Source organism: Neophocaena asiaeorientalis, unplaced genomic scaffold, assembly GCF_003031525.2.
Source record: "Neophocaena asiaeorientalis asiaeorientalis breed wild unplaced genomic scaffold, Neophocaena_asiaeorientalis_V1.1 scaffold1097, whole genome shotgun sequence".
In the NCBI taxonomy this organism is placed as follows: Eukaryota; Metazoa; Chordata; class Mammalia; order Artiodactyla; family Phocoenidae; genus Neophocaena; species Neophocaena asiaeorientalis.
Window position 1 is genome coordinate 460,351 of NW_020174697.1, and position 21,568 is coordinate 481,918.

The 21,568-nt window shown below is 51.7% G+C and overlaps 1 protein-coding gene across 1 annotated transcript in view; it reads left to right on the forward strand.

Moving 5' to 3' along the window:
• Positions 1-21,347, forward strand: part of XPNPEP2 (X-prolyl aminopeptidase 2) — a 30,266-nt gene extending 8,919 nt beyond the window's left edge. The window contains 20 exon segments of the mRNA XM_024758960.1: positions 500-503; positions 937-1,047; positions 1,910-1,973; positions 2,978-3,082; positions 3,326-3,412; positions 4,438-4,584; positions 7,565-7,666; positions 8,341-8,422; positions 8,706-8,901; positions 9,642-9,734; positions 10,820-10,929; positions 11,618-11,695; positions 12,802-12,873; positions 14,853-14,913; positions 16,178-16,247; positions 16,742-16,846; positions 17,266-17,325; positions 17,837-17,913; positions 20,716-20,805; positions 21,094-21,347. Coding sequence (XP_024614728.1) covers positions 500-503; positions 937-1,047; positions 1,910-1,973; positions 2,978-3,082; positions 3,326-3,412; positions 4,438-4,584; positions 7,565-7,666; positions 8,341-8,422; positions 8,706-8,901; positions 9,642-9,734; positions 10,820-10,929; positions 11,618-11,695; positions 12,802-12,873; positions 14,853-14,913; positions 16,178-16,247; positions 16,742-16,846; positions 17,266-17,325; positions 17,837-17,913; positions 20,716-20,805; positions 21,094-21,288 — 1,909 coding nt within the window. The 3' untranslated portion in view covers positions 21,289-21,347.
• Positions 21,348-21,568: the final 221 nt, after the last annotated feature.

Below are 21,568 nucleotides of genomic sequence, written 5' to 3' on the forward strand. Positions count from 1 at the left end.
ATGGCAGGGCATCTCCTTCCCTCCAGGCCTGAGCCCAGGCAGCCCCTGCGAGCCGGAGGGAGGAGGGACAGCAAGGAGGGAGGAGGCCCCTAGCCAGCCTTTCGCTGAGGATAGCTAGGCAGAGGCCAGGAAGAGGATGGGAGGAAAGAAAACAACAATTCTAGAGGAACGGGGAGGAGGGCGGAAGACAGAGGGCTAGAAGAGCCAGCGCAAGGTCAAGAGGGGGAGGCCTCGGGTGTGAAGACTGTGAGAAGGCCCAGCATATTGGAGCTGGAAGGTCATCAGCTCCCTATGGAGACCAGAGGGGTTCTTTACACAACTAGATGAGAGTGTGAAAGAGCTTCTCCAGACAGGAGCAGGCCAGAAGGTGAGGGCTCATGGGAAGATGAAGGCTCATGGGAAGGTGAGGGCTCATGGGCCTGCCAGCAGGTCACTAAAGTCTCAGGGCAAATGGGATACATCCGCTTGCCTCGTCCACTTTATGAGACCACTGGGGCAGGCAGGTAGGTGGGCAAACCACATTATTTTTATATTAAAATAAACATGGATGTATCCTGTATTTTGATTTGCTAAACTGGCAACTCTACCCCAAGGTATCCAAAGAGGGGCCATCCCCTGGCCTGGCCCAGTGGCAGGGCTCAGAACCCTGCAGTTCTTACCCACCCCCTACCCCATCCCAGACTCAGGTCCCATTACTGTCACAAAAAGTCTCTCTCCAAGCTCTTAAACACCTCCATCTCCACTCAGGCCAGGCACCTTAATCTAGACTAATCCATAACATCAGCTTCTTCACCATCCCTCTCCAGGCTGGCCCAGCCTACCCAACCCCAATCCCTGCCTAAGGAGAGGATGGGGGCCCCGGCGACATTTTCTCTAAGCAATGTGTGTCTGTGTGTGTGTGTGTGTGTGTCTTGGTGTCTTCCTGTCACCTGTCAGTACCTTCCAGTTACTGTGGTCAATACCACAGCGCAGCTCACAGCCCTCCGCCAGCAGATGCACACCCAGAATGTCTCTGCCTACATCGTCCCCGACACGGATGCTCACATGGTGAGGGATGGCTCCTCCCACCAACCCCCCCCCTCCCCGCCCCGAGCTGGGTCTGGCCTAAGAGAACAGGCCACAAACAGGACACTGTTAAGAATCAGAAGATGGAAGACAGAAAAAGGATTTGACAGGCAAAGGGAAGGAAGTGGGGAGCTTGGACACGGGCGTTTTAGGGCAACTGAAAGAATGTATTCCTTTACATAGGAGAGAAGACATTGCCAAATCTCCTTGACCTCAGGCAGTGAAACTATAAACAACTTCAGAACGATTTTGATCAATTCCTAGATGGTGGATCCAGAATGAATGTTTAGGATACCCCTGCCCTGGGAGGTTAGAATGTGGGATGGGAACTGAATTAGAAGAACCCTGAGCTCCCTTCTGGCTCAGCCCTTCCCATCAGCTGATGGATGGAGCGCTGAAACGATCCAGCATCCAAGATTCCACAAGTTTGGGGTGTAGGCTGGGAGAGGGGAACAGACAGGAAAGAAGATGGGCTGAGTCAGAACACCCAGCAACAGCCCAGCTGGAAGAGAAGGCATTTTCAGTGTCAATACGATTACTTGAATTCATTTTCCCACCTGCCGAAAAGGGCTAAGAAGCTTGGGTAGGTAAGTGTCTGAACTTCTCTGAGCCTCAGTTTCCTCTACTGCGAAATGGGAATAATGAGATCTGTCTCCAAGGATTATGAGAACCCAAACCCAATAATGTGTAAAGCTCTCTGCACAAGTTATTTATGATGTACCCATTGGGCTTGTAGGACTGGTTGAAACTGACTAGACAGAAAGAACCGGGATGTGGTTGGGGGCCTTCCATGTGGGGTGTGACTCCATGAAGAAGGCTAATGACGGTGTTGTTGATTTCCTAGAGCGAGTACATCGGCGACTATGACAAGAGGCGTGCGTGGATTACAGGCTTTACAGGGTCTGCAGGTGACAGCCATTACCCAGCCCTCATTGTTTCTGGTGGGAGACCCAGAGTGGTCAGAGAGGCCCTGGTGTGGCTAGTTCTCAGCAGCCAGGAGCCCAGGAGCGAGTGTCCAGAGGCCCCTGCTCCGCTCTCTGCCTCCCCCTTCACCACTCCAAAAGGGGTCACCAGGGCACACATCTCATAGCCCAGCAGCCACGCTTCTGCATGAGGCAGATGGCCCTCCTGACTTCTTTCCTGTGCTCGCTGCCTCGGCCACAGCCAGGCCCAGACGGCGCTCCCTGGGCTCCATTTCTGGGACAGTTGCTACCTCTATATCTAGCCACTAGGAGCCCGCTGATTCCCTTCACACAACGGCTCGTTTGGGGACAAAGTTTTACTTTGCTGGTCCTTTTATGGATAACATCACCTCACGTGGCCAAATGAGACACAAACATAGAGACCATTTATGGGGTCCCAGTTTTGGAATCGGCCTCCCACCTTGATCCTGGCCCCTTGAATGAAACCTAAGCTTCCCTTGCTGATCCTTAAACATCCCTCCGCTGGGCTTCAAGCTGCCTGGCTTGCCCATCACGGGCCCTTCTTCTCTTTGCAGAAGTCGCTGGGTTTGGCCTCTCTGCCTGTCCTCAGCTAAGCCCCTGGCTTAGTGTTCCCATCAGCCACCGCATCTTCATACTGACTGCCACACCATCTTTGCTGAGAGCACCTACATGTAGCATCGACTTTTTGGGATGGCCAAAAGCAGACCCCACTTGTCCTGCTCAATGCTCCCTTAGGAAAGGGCCTCAAGGCAAAGCAGAGATGCCCAACTCAGGACACACTTCCAGCTACCTTCCCCCCAACACTCTCTTTAACATCTCCTGCCTCACTCCCTTCCAAGGGAGGAGAGCAACTCTTTCCAGAGACCCCTTGTGACAACGTCAGAGCCAGCACCACATTGCTAAAGCGCTAACTAAAGCCACGCTCTACACCTTCACCCTTCCCTCCAAGTTTCTCTGTTCTGCCCCAGGAATCGCCGTGGTGACCATGGGGAAAGCCGCTCTCTGGACCGACAGCCGCTACTGGACCCAGGCTGAGCGGCAGATGGACTGCAACTGGGAGCTCCATAAGGAAGGTAAGAGGACGGCACGGATTTGTTCCCCAAGCCCTGGAACCCAGACTGGGTTTGGGAAGGTACAGGTGAGGGGGGTGCATGGAAGGCCGTGCTGGGCCCCTGTGGGAAGCTCAAGAAATTTGGAGCCATCCCTAATCTTTGAGGCGGATATCAAGGAGGACAGAGGTGGAAGGACTGTCACAGACAGAAGCCCAGCTGGAGGGCCTGGGCTAACCTCGGTGTCCCTTCTTGTCTTTTTCGCAGTTGGCACCACTCCTGTTGTCACCTGGCTCCTCACCGAGATTCCTGTTGGAGGGCGTGTGGGCTTCGACCCCTTCCTCTTCTCCATCAGTATGTTCTTCCCTCAGTCCCTGCGTTTATCCACACCAACGAGGGAGATTCAGGCCCCCAGGATGTAAAGAAGCACATCTTGGTAGAAGGAGGTGCAGGGTGACTCTAAAGATAGAGGGTTTGAACTTGTAGTTGCAAAATATTTTGCAACAAGGGTGTATTCCTGGATTGTGTAATGAAAATACACTTAAAAGAATAAACATAGATTTTTTTTTTTTAAGTCAGGAGTGCAGAGACCCAACCTAGAAGACTCAGGGAATCGTTAAGACCTAGCCAGTGGGTAGGCCGGGATGTTCTTAAACCTAGAACCATCCTCTGTGCCCTGGAACTCTAACAATCAGGGCAGTAGAAACACTTGGTAGCCCTCTTCTGGAAGGCAGCTTGGAAGGGTCAAAGGAGTCGAGAGGGTTTCTGAGTAAAGAAGCACAATCCCTGGGACTTCCCTGGTGGTCCAGTGGTTGAGACTCTGCGCTCCCACTGCAGGGGACGTGGGTTTGATCCCTGGTCAGGGAACTAAGATCCCTCATGGCACACATGGCGTGGCCAAACAATTTTTTTACAAAAAGCAGCACAGTCCCCTCCCCTCCCATCCAGGAACACAGCTCCCTGAGCTCCCAGTGCCCCCGCCCCCGCAGCTGGCCAGCCTGCCCCCAAGGGTGCCGTCCTCGTGAATATGCACTGAAAGGCTCCCACTTCAGATCTGGCTTCTTTGCCAGCCTTTCCAGTGGCCTGAACCTCACCATTCCTTTGGGCTGTGGCATTGAAGTTCAGTCGAACAGACAGGACCGAAAAGAGGGCCCCGCAGCCCTTGGCGCTTAAAAGGGCGAGCTTAGCTAATTGACCATGGGCAGTACTGGGGCGGGCTCAGGGCAAGCTGAAGGAGGAAGGTGAGAGTGAAGGAGGAAGGCCCAGGCTGCTTGAGCGGAACAGGAGGCAGAGGGGACAAGAACGAGCTTTGCCTGCGTCACAATTTTCCCGGAGGCATACACAGGCCAGGGACAAGTGACTCCTTCCTGCCTCTGCAGATTCCTGGGAGAATTATAACGCGGCCCTCCAAGACTCTGACAGAGAGCTGGTGTCCATCACCGTCAACCTTGTGGACCTGCTGTGGGGGTCCGAGAGGCCTCCGGTGCCAAGTGAGCCCATCTATGCCCTGCAGGAGGCATTCACAGGTGATTCCTACACCCGTTCTCTTTCCCACCTTGGAGCAACACAGGCCCCCGCTGGTGCTCTTTTGGCTGAAAAATTCGTCCTAAGAGGTCCCAAAGCAATGGTTCCACGTGCACCTGAATAGATTGGGATGCTTTCTTAAAACACAGGTTTCTAGGCCCCATCCCCTCGGAGAGTCTGAATCCGAAGTTCCTCGAAGCATATTTAGAAAATGCTGGAATAAAGAGTGTCAGGATTTGAAGCAAGAGGGAACAGGAAGGGGGGAAACAAGGGAGTCCGAAAAAGATGAAAAAAACCTACCCCTCTGAAGAGAGAAAAAAACATGATATGGGCTACTTGTCTGGTAGTGAAGACTGGTTTGTATTGAATCATTCAGACCTTGACTTCGGGTCCTGCAGTGATGAGGAATTTAGATGTAAGATGGCTGGGGTCAGATGGGCTGGCATGGACAAAGGAAGCAAAAACTAAGTCAAGCTCAGTCTGTGGCACAGATTAGGGTTCAAGTGTTGGCCGGACCGCAAAGGAAAATTAACTGACCCTCAAAATTCTAACATCGATAATCTTGACCCCGTTGACACCATCTAAATATGTCATAAAAGAAGTGTGCTCTATAATTCTTGTAAGTGGTAACTAAACTGACTGGACCCAGGCTACTGAGTATGAATCAATGTCTTGGCCACCACCAGCTTCTACCTCCCTAGGAATTCTGAACAAGCCCATAGACTTGGATTCCTAGAAATATTGGGCAATCTGAGAGGTCCCTTTCCACACACAGGTCTATGCACACTTCTTGTTTGGAAAGGAATCCCAAAAACAGGAGAGAAATTTCAAAATAGCGAATCTGATGAAACAAGTCAAAATTGTGTCCAATTTTCTTTATCCATTCTGATGTAACTTGCAGAAACTTTCTGCATCTCGACGCAGTTTTTAAAGAAACTTGCTATCCAAGACATTTCCATCATAAATAAAACTCATTCCATTCTGTTAAAGAAGGGTGCAGTTATGTCAGGAAGAGGAGTGGATAAAGGGGAAAACCTTCCAGGGACTGGGAGAGAATTCACATGGGTTTTATCACTTCCCACAAGTGAGAGGAAGCCAAGCCATCACAGGCTGCTAGTCTTCAAGAAAAAGCCATCCAGAGCCAGAACTGGGCCTGGAAGCCCAAGAACGGAGTCTCTAAGCTCACAGAGACAAGAGAGACTTTCTCTCCAGCCACGCACAGGTTTTAAAGGGGGCAAAGAGCAAAGGGAAGAACGTGAAAAGTTCAAAGACACCTGTGTGTATCAGACAATTTAAATTGGCTTTCGTTTGTTGTCTCGAAAATGTATCACATCCATGAACCTTGAAAACATAATTCTAAGTGAAAGAAGTCAGTGAAGGCCCCATATTGTAGAATTCCATTTGTGTGAAACATCCAGCATAGGCAAATCCATGGAGACAGAAAGAGGATTAGTGGTGCCCGGGGGCGGGGGGCTGGGGAGAGAGGCAAACGGGGAGAGACTGCCTAATTGCTACAGGGTTTCCTTTTGGCATGATGGAAATGTTTCTGGAATTAGATAGTGGTGGTAGTTGCACAATTTTGTGAGTGCTCTTTTTTTTTTTATAAATTTATTTATTTAATTTAATTTATTTTATTTTTTGGCTGTGTTGTGTCTTCGTTGCTGCACGCGAGCTTTTCCTCTGGATGCGGCGAGCAGGGGCTACTCTTTTTTTTTTTTTTTTTTTTTTTTCTACGGGCTCTAGAGCACAGGCTCGGTAGTTGTGGCGCACGGGCTTAGTTGCTCCGCGGCATGTGGGATCTTCCCAGACCAGGGCTCGAACCCGTGTCTCCTGCATTGGCGGGTGGATTCTTTAACCACTGTGCCACCAGGGAAGCCCTGTGAATGTTCTTAAAGGCACTGAATTGTGCACTTTAAAATGGTTAAAATGATAACACTTTATGAAATGTGTATTTTACCACAATAAAATAAAATAAACCTAGAAGAAGTATCACACCCAAAGCTTTGGTTCTTGATGAACAGTTTCACCTGTTTGCATAAAGATTTTTTAAATTGAATTATGTTGTTTATGCTAATCTCTCAGCCCAACTAGGACCCTTAATGCTTATGATCTTCTGCCAGCAAATTCCTAGCCCTGCCTAGGGGCAGACTCTTTAGAGGGATTACAGGGAGCCGGAAAAAAAAGATGAAAACCAAAGTCCTAGAACCAGGATACAAGCATCCCAGAAAGGACAGCTCTGTGACACAGAGTTTAAGGACAAGGTTAGCAAGATAGTCCAATGTCTATACCGATTAAGAATGTGAGCCATGTAGTCAAACAGACCTGTGTTCAAGTCCCAGTTCCGCCCCTTGCCAGCTACGAAAACCATAGATAAGTCACTTTACCTCTCCGAAGGCTCAATTTCCTTATCTGTAAAATGGGTCAAGTAAGGATTAAAACAATGTACACAAAGTGCTTAGCCCAGACCCAAGTGGCTTTAGTAAGTGCTGGGGTTACTGTGAGGAAGAGGATTAAACATGGCCCAGCCCTATCCCTTTACCCTTCAACTAGGGCTGCTCTCCTGATCTCTGTTTTGCATGCTTATTTGTTAATCAGAAAGTTATACCAGATTTTCTATACACCAAGACACAATTCTACATACATTACAAATATTAGTTAATTCGGACCTCATAACAACTCTATTGAGGTAGACACTATTATTATAATCCATCCCCATTTTACAGATGTGCAAGATAGGACACAGAGGGGCTAATTTTCACAAGGTCAGCCAGCAAGTAATGACAGAGGTAGGATTTAAACCCAGACAGTCTGGGTCAAGAGCCCATGTCCTTAATGATTACACAAGTAAGAGTTTGGTTAAAGAAAGGGTTCTACTGCTTCTAAAGGAATGGAAAACCATTGCCCTAAGGGAGCCCTCTCAGGAACGGAGTGCCAAAGAGAAGGTAGATCACTTCTGCTTTCTTCTGGCTCTTTTGCTTCTAGGAAGCAGCTGGCAGGAGAAAGTATCTGGCATCCGAAGCCAGATGCAGAAGCATCGGGAGGCTCCAACTGCCGTGCTTCTGTCCGCACTTGATGAGACGGCCTGTGAGTAGAGATTTGTGGATGCAGGGGGGTGCCTGCGTTCCCCCCAACCCCCAAGCCTCCTGGGCTCTACAGCACAGGACTCCTCCCCCAACGACCACTGACCCATGGGTTCTGAGAGCTCTGTGGTCATGGCCTGCGGGAACTAAGGTGAGGGCAGGAGCTCACGTCTGCTCACTAAGGAAACCAGGAAGCACCGTGCAATCTGGGGCCAGCCCCCGGGCCATCAGAGGACCAGGAAACCACAGCAGCAAAGGCTTCTGTCTCATGAAGGGGAGGAGGCCCAGCAAACACCTCCCAACCTCCTGGCCACGAGCCCAGGGCACTCAGCTTCCCGGCTTTAGCACCCCGTGCAGCCCTGTTCTATCCCATCGTGGCTCAGCGCTTCTCACCTGACCCCAGCTCTGGGCTTCAGGTATTCTGGGAGCCCACTGACACCGTGTGCAGACTGCTGGCTGGGTATCTGCCTTTCTCTGGGAGAAAGTGCCCCTAGTGCTCATTAGTGCTTCAGAGACCCTCCCCGACTCCGGAAAGACTGAGAAACATTCAGGGGCAGAGGATGCCGGCGTGCGGCTGGGGATCCTTGGAGGCCAAAGCCAACAGTAGAGCAAAGGTGTCATGTGTACTTGCGTCGGGCAGGTCAGCCTCAAATAGTCCCCATCAATTCTCTTCCCCAGGGCTCTTCAACCTTCGCAGCAGTGACATCCCTTATAACCCCTTCTTCTATTCCTACACGCTGCTCACTGACTCCTCCATCAGGTAGGGCTTGTCCTTGGCTTGCGGTAACGGACTTCCTCTAACTCCTCACTGCCCCAACATGCAGCCTTCCCAGAAGCGGGGTGCCTGCCCCAGCAGGACCCTCGAGGAAGCCTCCGATCAGCTTTTCCTGACCCCCTTGACCTCTGTTCCCACGTACTCCAAATCTGGTCTGCTCAGCTGCCTGGCGCAGGCGCACTCTGACCTCCAGGAACAAAGGGCCGCTGGTCTTTTGCACTGTCCTTAGATTCTGTCTGGACCCTCCTGGTGTTCCCTCTCCACCTAGGTTATTTGCAAACAAGAGTCGCTTTAGCTCCGAGACCCTGCAGTACCTGAACTCTGGCTGCACGGATTCCATGTGTGTGCAACTCGAAGATTACGGCCAAGTCCGTGACAGCGTCCAGGCTTACACCTCAGGAGCCGTGAAGATCTGGATCGGGACCAGCTACACGTCGTATGGGCTCTATGAAGTGATACCCAAGGTGGGTTTGCCATGCACCGTCCTCCCCACCCCCCAACAGCCCTGATAAGTCTCAACCTAACGGGGGGTGGGGGGGGGACAGCCCCTGGACCATTCTGGAAGTTGGTCAGTCAGCAGTGGTGCAGTGAGTCCCCTTTCTAGGGTTTCCCGGGAAGAGACAGAACATCTGTCCACAGAGAGCTCAGAGATTGTCAAGGAGGCTGGGGGAGTACAGGCTGGTAGAGCAGAGGCTTTGAGGTCACCAAACCTGAGACTGAGAACTGGCTGTGCCGTGACCCTGGACAAGTGACTTAGTCAATCCGGCCTCCGTTTCCTCACCTGTAAAATGGCACTAAGAGTCACAACCTCAAAAGAGTCACTCTGAGGAGATTTAAAGGAGACAGTGCATGTAAAGCCCGGTGCCTAACGCATGGCAGGCGCTCAATAAGTGGTAGCTGTCATGATATGAGATGTGCAGGAAACACAGTGTCAGAACAGCCTGTGGCTGGCAGGGGCCAGGCTCGGATCCATCCCAGAGTGCTGCTGGGATCCAGGACCAGGGAGGGAGGGAGGGAGGGAGAGAGGGAAGGTTAGGCTGGAAGGGAAGACTAGGAAAGCCCTGCGTAGTCAGAAAGCGGGAAGGGCATTGCCACTCCAGGAGATGGCAAGTCTCATCTGAGCTGGAATTTCCCGCCAATCCTTTTCAAACACCACCGTGCCCTAGAGAGGGCTCCCAGACCGCTTCCTCTCTGCCCCTCACAGGAGAAACTCATAGCAGACACCTACTCCCCAGTGATGGTAACCAAGGCGGTGAAAAACAGCAAGGAGCAGACAGGGGAGCTCCCGGTCTGATGGGTTAGAAAGGAGACCCTGCTGGAGGAGCCTGAAGAAGGCCCTCAGTGAATCAGAGACGTGGACGCCAAACTCCTGGGCACCCACTTGTGCTCCACCCTGTTGTTCCCAGGGTGGTTCAGTGGTTTAGAGCCTGGGCCCCAGAGCTATGGTATCTGAGTTCAAATCCTAGTTCCTCTACCCACCTCCTAGCTGGGTGACCTTAGGTAAGTCACTTCACCTCTCTGGGCCTCAGTTACCTCCTCTGTAAAATGAGGATCATAACTGTAACCCATAGCAGAGGGTTGTGAGGATTAAAGATATATATCTACATTGTATAGTATAAATAATATATAATAAATAATTCATGTTTAAATATATTCATTGTAATACATAATATAAATATATATAGTGTACATATGTGCATTTATATATCTAATATGTACATATAAATATATAATAATTACATAAATATGTGATACTTATATAATGATTATATAGTTCTATATGTATAAGTATAATTATGTAATTATATATTTTTAATATATTGCTTTGAGCACTGCCTGGTACATTCCAAGTCTTAAATAAGTGTTACTTATAATAATTCCTTCACCCCAGGGAGAGGATGGCTTGCCCCTTTGGATATTCCTGTTAAAATTAGGATACATTGCCTCATTTTTGAAAACTTTTCTTGTGGAAAATGTTAAGCATATACAAAAGTAGAGGAAGTAGCATAATGATCCCCATCACCATCACCCAGCTTCAATAATCATCAACTCAAGGCCAATCTCATTTCCTCTACAACCCGACATTCATTATCTCCGCTCCCCCGTGTCCTCGGCTGCTGGACGATTTTAAAGCAAATCCCATCTATCATATCGTTTCTTCTATCAACATTTCAGTATCTCTGACAAGAACTCTTTTCAAAACATGACCACACTCTGATCATATATATAAACATTAATAAGAATCCCTTAATATCATCGAATAGCGAGGAAGACCCTCGTGTTTTTAAAGCTCAGCTCCCAGAGCAGTCCCCCCATCTCCTTCATCCCTGAGCCCCGGCTGAGACCATTCCTCGGCCCGCCTCTCTGCCTGCCCTGCTCCAGGTGCGGGACGCTGTGGCTGTGATCCGATACTTGGTCTGGCTGGAGGAGAACGTGCCCAAAGGCACCGTGGATGAGTTCTCAGGGGCAGAGCTGCTGGAGAAGTTCCGAGGGTGAAGGACCACAGCCATCCTTTTCGGCTGACTGTCTTAACGTGGGGGTGGGGGCAGGGAGGGGGGATTGGTCTCCTTATGGGGGAAGGAAGACCCTCCTAGTATCTGAGGGCCCCACTGGAACAAGGAGTGACAGGTTCTTGGGTGGTCGTGGTCGGGAAGCCGGGCAGAGGTGTTGGATGACATTCCCCAGCTCTGCAGAAAGTGGGACAACTTGAAGGGCCACAACCCAACAGCGCCCCCTAGTGTCTGCTTCAGGCCAGCTCAGGCCAGGTAGGACCTTGGACCACTTGAGAATGTCAAGGTTGGGGAGGGAGGTTCCCTGAGGGCACACTTAGCCCAGGATGCTGCTCCGGAGTTGAGGGAGTTTTCGGATACAGGGAGCTAGGTTTCTTCACTCTTGCTTTACTAGGAACTCACTTTGGGACACAGGCCTTGGTTTCCCCATCTATAAAATGGAGGTAGAGGAGGAAAAATTGGCCTCTACGATCTCTGCTTCTCTGACCTTGAGTGGTCTATGAGTGACAGGTCAGGGCTTGGGAAGTGACAGGAGGTGGGACTGGGAAGGCCAAATGGAGCCTGGCTGAGGTAGAGGCAGCCGTCACCTTCACTTGCCCTTGTTGGACATCCTGGGCCCAGCCTAGTCCCTAAGCCCATTCATTGATCATTCCTGCCTTGTCCTTTCCAGAGAAGAAGAGTTCTTCTCCGGATCCAGTTTTGAAACCATCTCTGCTAGTGGCCTGAATGCTGCCCTGGCCCACTACAGGTACTTCAGAAGAAAGAATTTTCTGGGGCTCCGTGGAGGACCTGAGTCCACATTTAAGCTCTGAGGCCTTTAGCATTGTGGAGGCTGGAGGTGTGGAATGGAGCCCAGTCAGGCGTTGAGAGTCTCCTTTGAATTAAAAGACTTGATAATCTCCCTGCTCGAGAGGCTGGGACTTTGTGAGCACTCTGGGCAGAAGGATCTGGAAGGGAGATGGTGGGGCTGCTGCTGGATGTGTTTCCTTGGCTTCCTGTGAGTTATTTAATTCTTAAAGCTCACAAGCACATGGGGAGAAGGGCCCATTCACTCTGCCTGAACCAGCCAAGGTGGACCCAAGATGTAGGCTGGCCAGATGTTTGGCTCTGTACAAAACAAACAGCTGCAGGCCTGCCTGATGCAATTTGGGGGTGGGGAGTCGAGCCAACTAGAGGCCTCAGCCTGGCAAGGACAAAGCAGGGAGAGGGCAGACACCCTCCAGTGGCTGGCCTGACCCATCCCAGAATTCCCTCCTCCAGTGTCCCCAAGCCTTCAGCTGCCTTAGCCCAGCCCCTTCTCCCTACTAGAGAGTAACAGGGTAGGAACTCCTCAGCCCTACCAACTCCTGCTCTCCAGCTCCACCCTCGGGTACCCTCCCTTCCTGTGCCCTGGCTTCTTGGGGCCCTCTGCTCCCAGAGGTGGCAAGAAGTTAGAGAAAGCCCTAGACTCAGCATCTGGGTTCAGGCCCAGCTCCCTCACAGCTTTCCCTCGGGGCCTTCTGTAAGCCCTTGCTCTGCAAACCTGTTTCTCCTGATGTAAAAAGAGATAGCTCAGCTGGGTGCTCATTAAAGTTCTCCCGTCTCCCACACTCGGGGCTCTTTCCTTTCTCCCCTCCCTGGGGACCAGGGCCTTGCTCGGGGAGGTGCAGGATGAACAGATGTGCACTGAGGACATTAGCAGCAGAAGCTCAGTAGTCTCCCAGGGCCCTTTGGGGGATGATGGCTTCCGCAAAGGAGTTAGCTAGAAGGCCGGCCCCCAGGGGGGGAGGAGGTTCCTCTGCTTTAACTCAGGACCCCCACCTCACCCAGCTCAGGGTTAGGCTGCTCCTTTCTCAGCGTCTCTCCCCTTCCCAGCCCCACCAAGGAGCTGCACCGCAAGCTGTCCTCAGATGAGATGTACCTGCTGGATTCCGGGGGACAATACTGGTATGTACTCCCCACCCAGCCCTGGCCCGGCTGTCTCAGCTCAGCCAAGAGCCAGCCAAAGCTTTCCCTTCCTGGGCATGGATCCTTCATCTGAGAAAGGAGAGGCCTGGAATGAATGTGCCTGAGTATCCTTCCCATTTTCACACGTGGGGGTCCCTGCCCGGTGGGCAACAGACAGAGGCCAAAACAGTGGGGATGCCCACAGGTGCTGCCCTGTGAAAATCAGGAAGACTCCCCTTGTGAAAGTTAAATGTTTTTTAAGCCCGAACGTTATTACACAGTCCGAACAGCCACGCTCAGCAACCCCGCCTGGCTGCACAAACACAGCGCCCGTATTCTCACCGACTCATGCACACCCTGGACACGTCCCGCACGCCACCAGCATGATGCATTGTCCTCACCACCTCTTTCCTCATTGTACGGTGAGGTGACCATGTCATGGGGAGTGGGGGCAGGATCAGGCCTTCAAGAGCAGTAGGCAGGTGAGTGAAGCAACCTCAGGGGACACCTGCAGCACAGTTGGGACAGGGCACACCCATCAGCACGCGGATGTGTCTGCGAGTAGACATGTGCGTGTTCTTCTGAGTGTGTGCACAACCACAGATAGGGTTATGCGGTGGGGGGGCACTGTCCCGTGCTCCAGGACCCCACAACCTGTGTGTCCACTTGTGTGCTCTCATTGAAATTAGTATATACCCATTCAGTGAATGGCATTTCTTTAGATGTGGTACCTTTGTGCAGTGCACAACCCGAACACCTGGACATGACAGCCATGCAGAATAGACTAGTCCCATTCATTCACATGGGAGCTGAGCTGAGGTGGGCTGGAAGATTTTCCCTTCTCATCTAGGAAGCAGGTGGACTGTGGGAAATTTAGAGTGGGGGATAGAAAGGGGCACGCTGAACTGATGGAGGAGCAAGGAATAGTTTCCCATCCTCTATCCTGCGGTGAATGTGCTAATGATAATAGCCCTACACTTAGCCTTAACGGGGCTCTGGGAGCCAGCCTGGCAGGCACTCAGCCTAGCAGCCTTCGCAGTCACTGGTGTGGCGCTGTGTATACTTGAGATGGCCAGTGTGGGAAGGGGAAGTGAATTCTTGGGGCGTTGCTGGATTGGGGCATGCTTCAGCAGGGTGAGGCTGGGTAAATGGCCATCTCACTTCCTCTTCTCTCCTTCTGAAGAAGTCGGCCACGCCCTGTGACCTGCTCCCATGGAGGAGTCCCTAGGGCCCTGGGATCATTCCTCACTGCCCCCACCCCCGGGGGGTGGCCACAGCAGGCATCCTGAGGGAACGGCTGCAGCTGGCGGTTGGGAGTCAGACTATTTGGCTTCTGGCAGCTTTGGTTCACTGGGACTCTGAGCAAATCCCTGGGGCAGATTCATGTTTACAATGGAGAGAACTGTGTGGAGTCAGTGCTTGCCAGACCTGGCCTCACTGAGGCTCAGGGAGGGAGATAGCCTCATGGCCTCAATTGCCTCACCTGTGAAATGGAGATAATGACGTCTGCTCTGCCTCCCTCCCTTCTATAAATGGCAAATAAGTATATGAATGTGGGAGAGTGCTATGATCTTTCTGGACCTCAGTTTCCCCATCTGTAAGAATGGGACTGTCCATTCCTACCTATTAGGAAGCCTGGAGGAAGCCTTGCTTTTAGAGCCAGCCTGGCCCAAGGAAACCCAGATTTACAAAACAACCAAAATGGCTGGTATGGGGGTAGAAGATGTATGTGGGGAATTGGGACTCTCAGAAAACATAGTGATTTTGAATGTGATAGCTTTGTAGAGCCCCTTCATGCATAGATGCTGAGTTTGGGAATTGCATGATGGCAGCCATCCTCTTCCTTTCACCTCCCTCCCCACCCCCATCCCAGCCCTGCCACTCAAACCCCAGTGGAAAGCACTCGGGAAGCACGTGGCCACGATCCCTACCCCAAGGTGTTCAGAAGAGTTGGACATGTTGATTGTCCTTCTCCACAGGGACGGGACAACAGACATCACCAGAACAGTCCACTGGGGCACCCCCTCTGCTTTCCAAAAGGTAGGCATTGGACCACATTTCCCTACCCACACTCACCCAACGGACACCCAAGCAACCACTCTGCCAAGAGCCATTTGATTGTACAGAGGCTGAAACTGAAGCCCAGGGAGGTTAAGTAGTTTGCCCAAGGTCACACAGCAAATTAGTACCAGAAAACCCAGTGCCCCCAACTACTTCCCCAGAGATATTTCAGGCCCCCAACAGGGCCTCAGCCCAAGCTTATCATCATCCCATTTCAGTAACTCAATGAACAAATATTTTCTTAGTGCTGTCTGTGAGCCTAGCACTGTGCTGAACAGAAAAGAGGAAGACAGGCATTCCATTCCAGGGGGAGAGAAAGGCACCAGCAGAGTCTCAGAGGTGGAAAGGAGCTGGAGGTTTTCAGGAAGCAGCGAGGGCTGGTCCACTTGGGGTCGAGGCAGGGACATGGTCTGTGTGCCTCTGGGGGCCTCCGGGGGGCTGGAGAGCAGGGGGCCACATTTGTGCATTCAGCAAGGGGACTGTGGCTCAGACATTGTGCCAGAGACAGAGAGAGAGAGAAAACAAACACTGGTCAGGCCTCAAGGAGCTCAGTTTAGCTATTAGATCCAATGCCCCAGGCTATCATGCTCAAGATGACAAGCCTGTGTGTGGCGGGGGCGGTGAAGGGGACTCACCAGGTCGCCACAGGGAGTGACCAAGAGAAGAGGCCACTGTCAGCCCACCTCCCTCCCTCTTACCACAAGGTAACAGCCCCGACAGAGCAAGGCCGACCTGCCAATTATCAGGCCTCAACCCAACCATAAGGCCTTAAGAAAACTAAAGGGTGATCATGATCATGGCAATGAAGGGTGCTGACCTCTATTTGAGCATCTAGTCTGTTGGGAGCACCCGACATGCACGAGGCTACCTAGTCCTCCCAGCAACCTTATGAGCTGGTACTATGACCGTCCCATTACAGACCAGGAAACTGAGGCACAGAGCGGTTAAAATCACTTGCCCAAGGTCAAATTTGTGAGTGGCCACGTCAGGATTCCAGCCCAAGGAGTTTGCCTCCCCAATCCCTACTGTTGCAGCCTCAGCTCACCCCCACCTACAAGCATCCCTGTGGACCAGCCAAAGGGAACCGCATGGACCAAGCCCCAGCTTTGAGCAGGTCCCCCTCGGTCTCCTCCGGCCATCCTCCAGAACCTGGGTGACCACGCATGAACATGCACTTCCCCCAAACATCCCCCAACCCAGGCCTGGGCCCACACACCGCATTCCCTCGCCCTCCCCCCATCAGGAGGCGTACACCCGCGTGTTGATAGGAAACATTGATCTCTCCAGACTCGTCTTCCCAGCTGCTACATCAGGTGGGTTTTGCAAACCAGGCTGGACCCAGAACCTCAGGCCCTGATTTCACTGCACTCAGACCCTGGGAGGCTAGTGGGGCAGGGATTATATCATCATCCCATCCACTGTATAGATAAAATCCAGACCAGAGAGAGAAAGTGACTTGCCCAAGGTCACACAGAGGGTTAGTGGGAGAGCCAGGCCTTGAGCCCAGGCCTCCTGTCTCCTAGTCCAACTCAGGAGCTGGAGCCGGAGCTCAGAGGTGGGGGCGGTCAGTGTGGGCTGCAGCGGTCATGGGAGGATTCCTGGAGGAAGCGGGTGTCTTCACAGATGGGGAGGTCCAGGTAGTGGGTACAACGTACAGTATACTGGAGATAGGGCATGGTTACCTGCCTCTCAGGGGGCCCTCTCCTCAGGCACCATCCTGGTGGTTGGTCTGGAAAAAGAGAGCAGGAAGGGGCAAAGCCAATAGTCTGGGGTCCAGCCAGCTGACCAGAGGTCACCTCTCTTCCAGGGCGAATGGTGGAGGCCTTTGCCCGCAGAGCCCTGTGGGATGTTGGCCTCAATTATGGTCATGGGACAGGCCACGGCATTGGCAACTTCCTGTGTGTGCACGAATGTAGGTATCTCCTCAGCACTCCCCTGGAGTCCCCCCTCTTATGAAAGAGGTGGAGCGTTTCACAGGTGTGGAAATGACCATGACCCACAGAGGTGCAGTGACCCATGCAAGGTTACCCAGCTGGTGGGGAGTTGGTGCTCCACAGGGTAAGTGAGAAATGCTGGCAGCTGGCCGCTCCGCTGGCATTTAGGACGGCCTCAGAGAGAGGAGAGGCAGGTCAAGGCCCAGTGGCTGACTGGCATAGACCCCAGAGAAATAAAAGCCAGAGCCAGTCTGGTCTGGACCAGTCGCAGGTAGACGGTGATGCGGTGGACACACGCTGCTAGGGATCCCAGTTACCTGCTCTTCCCCGGAACCTGCTAGTTTCCAAGCTGGTGACTGCAGGAGGGCTGACACTGTCCCTGACTCTCCCTTTCCAGGGCCAGTGGGATTCCAGTCTGGCAACATTGCCATGGCCAAGGGCATGTTCACTTCCATCGGTACGGCTCTCGGGGCTCCTCCAGGACCGCAGTCCAGGGAACGCCAGCCTTCAAGGAGCACAGCCCCACACAGGCCCGCCCCGGCTCCACCGCTGCACTCCCTCACCTCCCCACTCCCAGCCCCGAATGAGTTGTCCCACTCTAACCCCAAGCCCCTTCAGCCCGTACCCTCACTTTGCCCATGGGAGTTGGTTTCCAGCTGTACATCCAAACTCCAGAGTCTCCATTCAAGCGCCGGGGTAACAGGACAGTGGCACACAGGGAGAGGGGAGCACCTCCAGGACCCAAGTGGGCTCTTAAGTCTTCCCTGCTGGGTTACAAGGGAGGGTGGGGAATCTGAAGTCTGGCAGTGGCCTCCGAGTAGCCACGGAGCATCTAACAGGTGCTGGGTCTGCCCAAGCCAACAGCGGGGGGCAGCCGAGCCCTCCAGCCACTCCTCAGTCAGCGTAGGAAACCTGGGCTTGGGTCCCCTCCCCTACTTAATGTCACCAGCATCTCTTGTGCCTCCCAGAACCTGGTTACTATCAGGATGGAGAATTTGGGATCCGTCTTGAAGATGTGGCCCTTGTGGTAGAAGCAAAGACCAAGGTAAAGTGCCACTGAGGTGGGCTGGAGGCGTGGACAGCGTGGCAGTGACTCTGGGCTGCATGGGGGGTAAGGATGGTCAAAGGAGAATTTAATGTAGGGTCATGAATTTATTTGCAGTCTTCCTTAGTGTCAGAATAACTCCATAGATCAGTTTCTCAAACCTGTTTGCACATTAGAATATTAGAATCATCTGGAGATTTTTTTTTTTTTTTTTCTGTACGCGGGCCTCTCACTGCTGTGGCCTCTCCCGTTGCGGAGCACAGGCTCCGGACGTGCAGGCCCAGCAGCCATGGCCCACGGGCCCAGCCGCTCCGCGGTATGTGGGATCCTCCTGGACCGGGGCATGAACCCGTGTCCCCCGCATCGGCAGGGGGACTCCCAACCACTGCACCACCAGGGAAGCCCGTGGAGATTTTTTTTAATGCTAATGCCCAGGTCCCACTCCAAACCAAATGAATCAGTATCCTTGCCCTAAATCATTGGTTCTCAATGCACATAATAATCACCAGGGGAGCCTGTTAGGTATAAAGATTCTGTATAATAACAACCAACAAGATAAAATACCTAGATATAAACTTTAAAAGACTTACACGGAGAAAATCTCTACTGAGGGACATAAAAAAGATTTAAGTAAATGGCGGTCTCTGGAAATAAGCCTCAATATTATGAAGATGTCATTTCTCCCTAAGTTAATCTATAAATTCAAGGCAACCTCAATTTCAACACTTCACAAAATGATAGTAGAGTTTATTTGTAAAAATAAACATGCAAAGATAGCTAGATAGCTAGGAGGATTCTGGAAAAGAACAATAAGGGAAACTAGCCTTTGCAGATATTAGCCCACACTACGAAGCAGCCATCACTAAAACAGTAAGACACCAGAGATGGGAAAGACGGAACAGTGGAACAGAATAGTCCAGAAATGGACCCTCTAATTTCCATAAACAAGATGGGAATTTAGTTTACTATAAAGCTGGTGCTTCAAAACAGTAAAGAAGAGGAAGATTGTTTAATAAATGGGGGGAATTAAACTGAAGAACCTCACTGTTACACTAAAATAAAATTCCAAATGGATCGAGGTTTAAAGGTGAAACCATAAAAGATCTAGAAGGAAACCTATCTGAATTCATTTATAATCCCAAGGAGGAAAGGGGCCTTTCGATGTAAGACTCAGAAGTCATGAAGAAAAAGATTGATAACTCTGACTCAGTTAAATAAAAAACATCTATATGGGAACGATACCATATACAAACTCAAAAGATGTATGACGAGTGTAGCACGTGTGTCAGAGAAAGGGGGAATGTCCTTCTTTCACCACAAGCTTTTAAAAATCGAGTAAGACAGAAATAAGGAAAACGGGGGAAAATGGGCAAAAGACATAAAGAGACAATTCACTAAGATCAACACAAATGGTCCATAAATGTGAAAAGATGCTCAACTTTATTCTTAAAGAAATACAAATCAAAGTGACAGTAGAATACCATTTGATTGACAAAAGCGAAAGACTTTGATGACACCCAGTGCTTGTGAGTTTGTGTGGGAAAGAACACTCATACATTGCTGGGGGAAGTACAAATTGGTACAACCTTTTGGGAGGGCAGTTTGATAATGTCTATCAAAATACATATTGAAAATGCCTATACCTTTTGTCTCAGCACTCCCACTGCCAGATGTATCCCTTCTGGATATAGTCCCAAAACGTCACTTCGTATAAAGATGTTTATACGATGATGTTGATTGTAGCAGTGATGGTAATAGTTTAAAAAAATGGAAGCAGACTAAATATCCTTCATTGGTTAAATAAATTATCATCTGCACACTATGGACCCTTAAAATGAGTGAGGTAGGGCTTCCCTGGTGGCGCAGTGGTTGAGAGGCCGCCCGCCGATGCAGGGGACACGGGTTCGTGCCCCGGTCCGGGAAGATCTCACATGCCGCGGAGATGCTGGGCCCGTGAGCCATGGCCACTGGGCCTGCACGTCCGGAGCCTGTGCTCCACAACGGGAGAGGCCACAACAGTGAGAGGCCCGCGTACCGCAAAAAAAATAAAAAGAGTGAGGTAGACCTCCCTGCGCCAATATGGAGCACTCTCCTAGGTTTACTATGGCAGGGGGGCGGGAGGTGCAGAAAAGTGTATAGTAGGATCCATTTTGCGTGAATTTTTAGAATATACACATATATATACTATATGTGCCAAAAATGTTTTCAGGAAGGAAACCAGGCAGGGAGGAGACTTTCCATTTTTATTGAGTATCTTTTTGTAGTTTGAATTTTCTAAGCACATATATGCAAGAGCTCTCTGGGAGATGGGAATTATGGGCTATTTCTTCTTCTTTATATTTATCTCCATAGATACCTCAATGGATAGAAACAGAGATATGGATAGAAAGAGAGCTGTAGATAGAAGTCAGATAGAAAGATATAAAAAACTAATACTTACCTTAAAATTATTTAAATGTAGGTTCCCAGCTCTGCTCTAGAGATTCTCACTCCAGTGATCTGGGGTGTGGACCCCAGAATCTATCTACATGTTTAACAGGCTCCCTTGGCGCTCTGGAGGCACACACTTTGAAAAACACAGGCCTAAGTCTAAACTTCAGGGATCATGAGGGAAGCACCAAAGGCGGGTGCCTAAGTGGTAGACACAGGGGTGGCCAAGGGCACTGTGGAGGGTTCAGGCTTGACAAGGTCAGTTCCCCATGCCCAGGGCTTCTGGGTGGAGTGTTCCCTCCATCCCTTCAGCCTAGCTCCTCCCCCTCGCTCACTTCCTGCCTTCCTACCTTACCTGTGCCCCCACCCCAGTACCCAGGGACCTACCTGACATTTGAAGTGGTGTCGTTGGTGCCCTATGACCGGAACCTCATCGACGTCAGCCTGCTGTCCCCCGAGCAGGTGAGCGAGCGCGCCTCGGTGCTGTTTACCCTTCAGCCCTCGAGCCACTAAGTGCCTTCTCCCCAGCCCTGGGCCTCTCTCACCTCTGCTTCCCCTAAGCCAAGACCCTCTGCCACTTCCCCTCCCTTGGGAGGGTCCACACTGATGGCACCTACAGGCACACACTGGGGCATCCCTCCCCTGCTCACCTGATGATGGCTGGGGACCTGTGGTGACCTGGATGGCACCAAGCTCCCACACCTTGACAGCTTGGCCTAGGGAGGCCCTTACCCCTCCTACCTTTTGCAGCTCCAGTACCTGAACCGCTACTACCAGACCATCCGCGAGAAGGTGGGCCCCGAGCTCCAGCGGCGCCAGCTGCTGAAGGAGTTCTCCTGGCTACAGCGGCACACGGAGCCCCTGGCCTCCAGGGCAGCGCCCACTGCCTCCTTGGCCCCTCTGATGACAGTCTCTGCTCTCACCATCCTCAGCTGGAGTGTCTAGCAGCTCGAGACTCCCCTCCTGACCCTCTCACTCTGCTCCCCTCACCCCCCTACCCCTGCCCCAAGGGGGGCCCAAGCTCCAGCAGCACCAGCTGCTGAAGGAGTTCTCCTGGCTACAGCGGCACACGGAGCCCCTGGCCTCCAGGGCAGCGCCCACTGCCTCCTTGGCCCCTCTGATGACAGTCTCTGCTCTCACCATCCTCAGCTGGAGTGTCTAGCAGCTCGAGACTCCCCTCCTGACCCTCTCACTCTGCTCCCCTCACCCCCCTACCCCTGCCCCA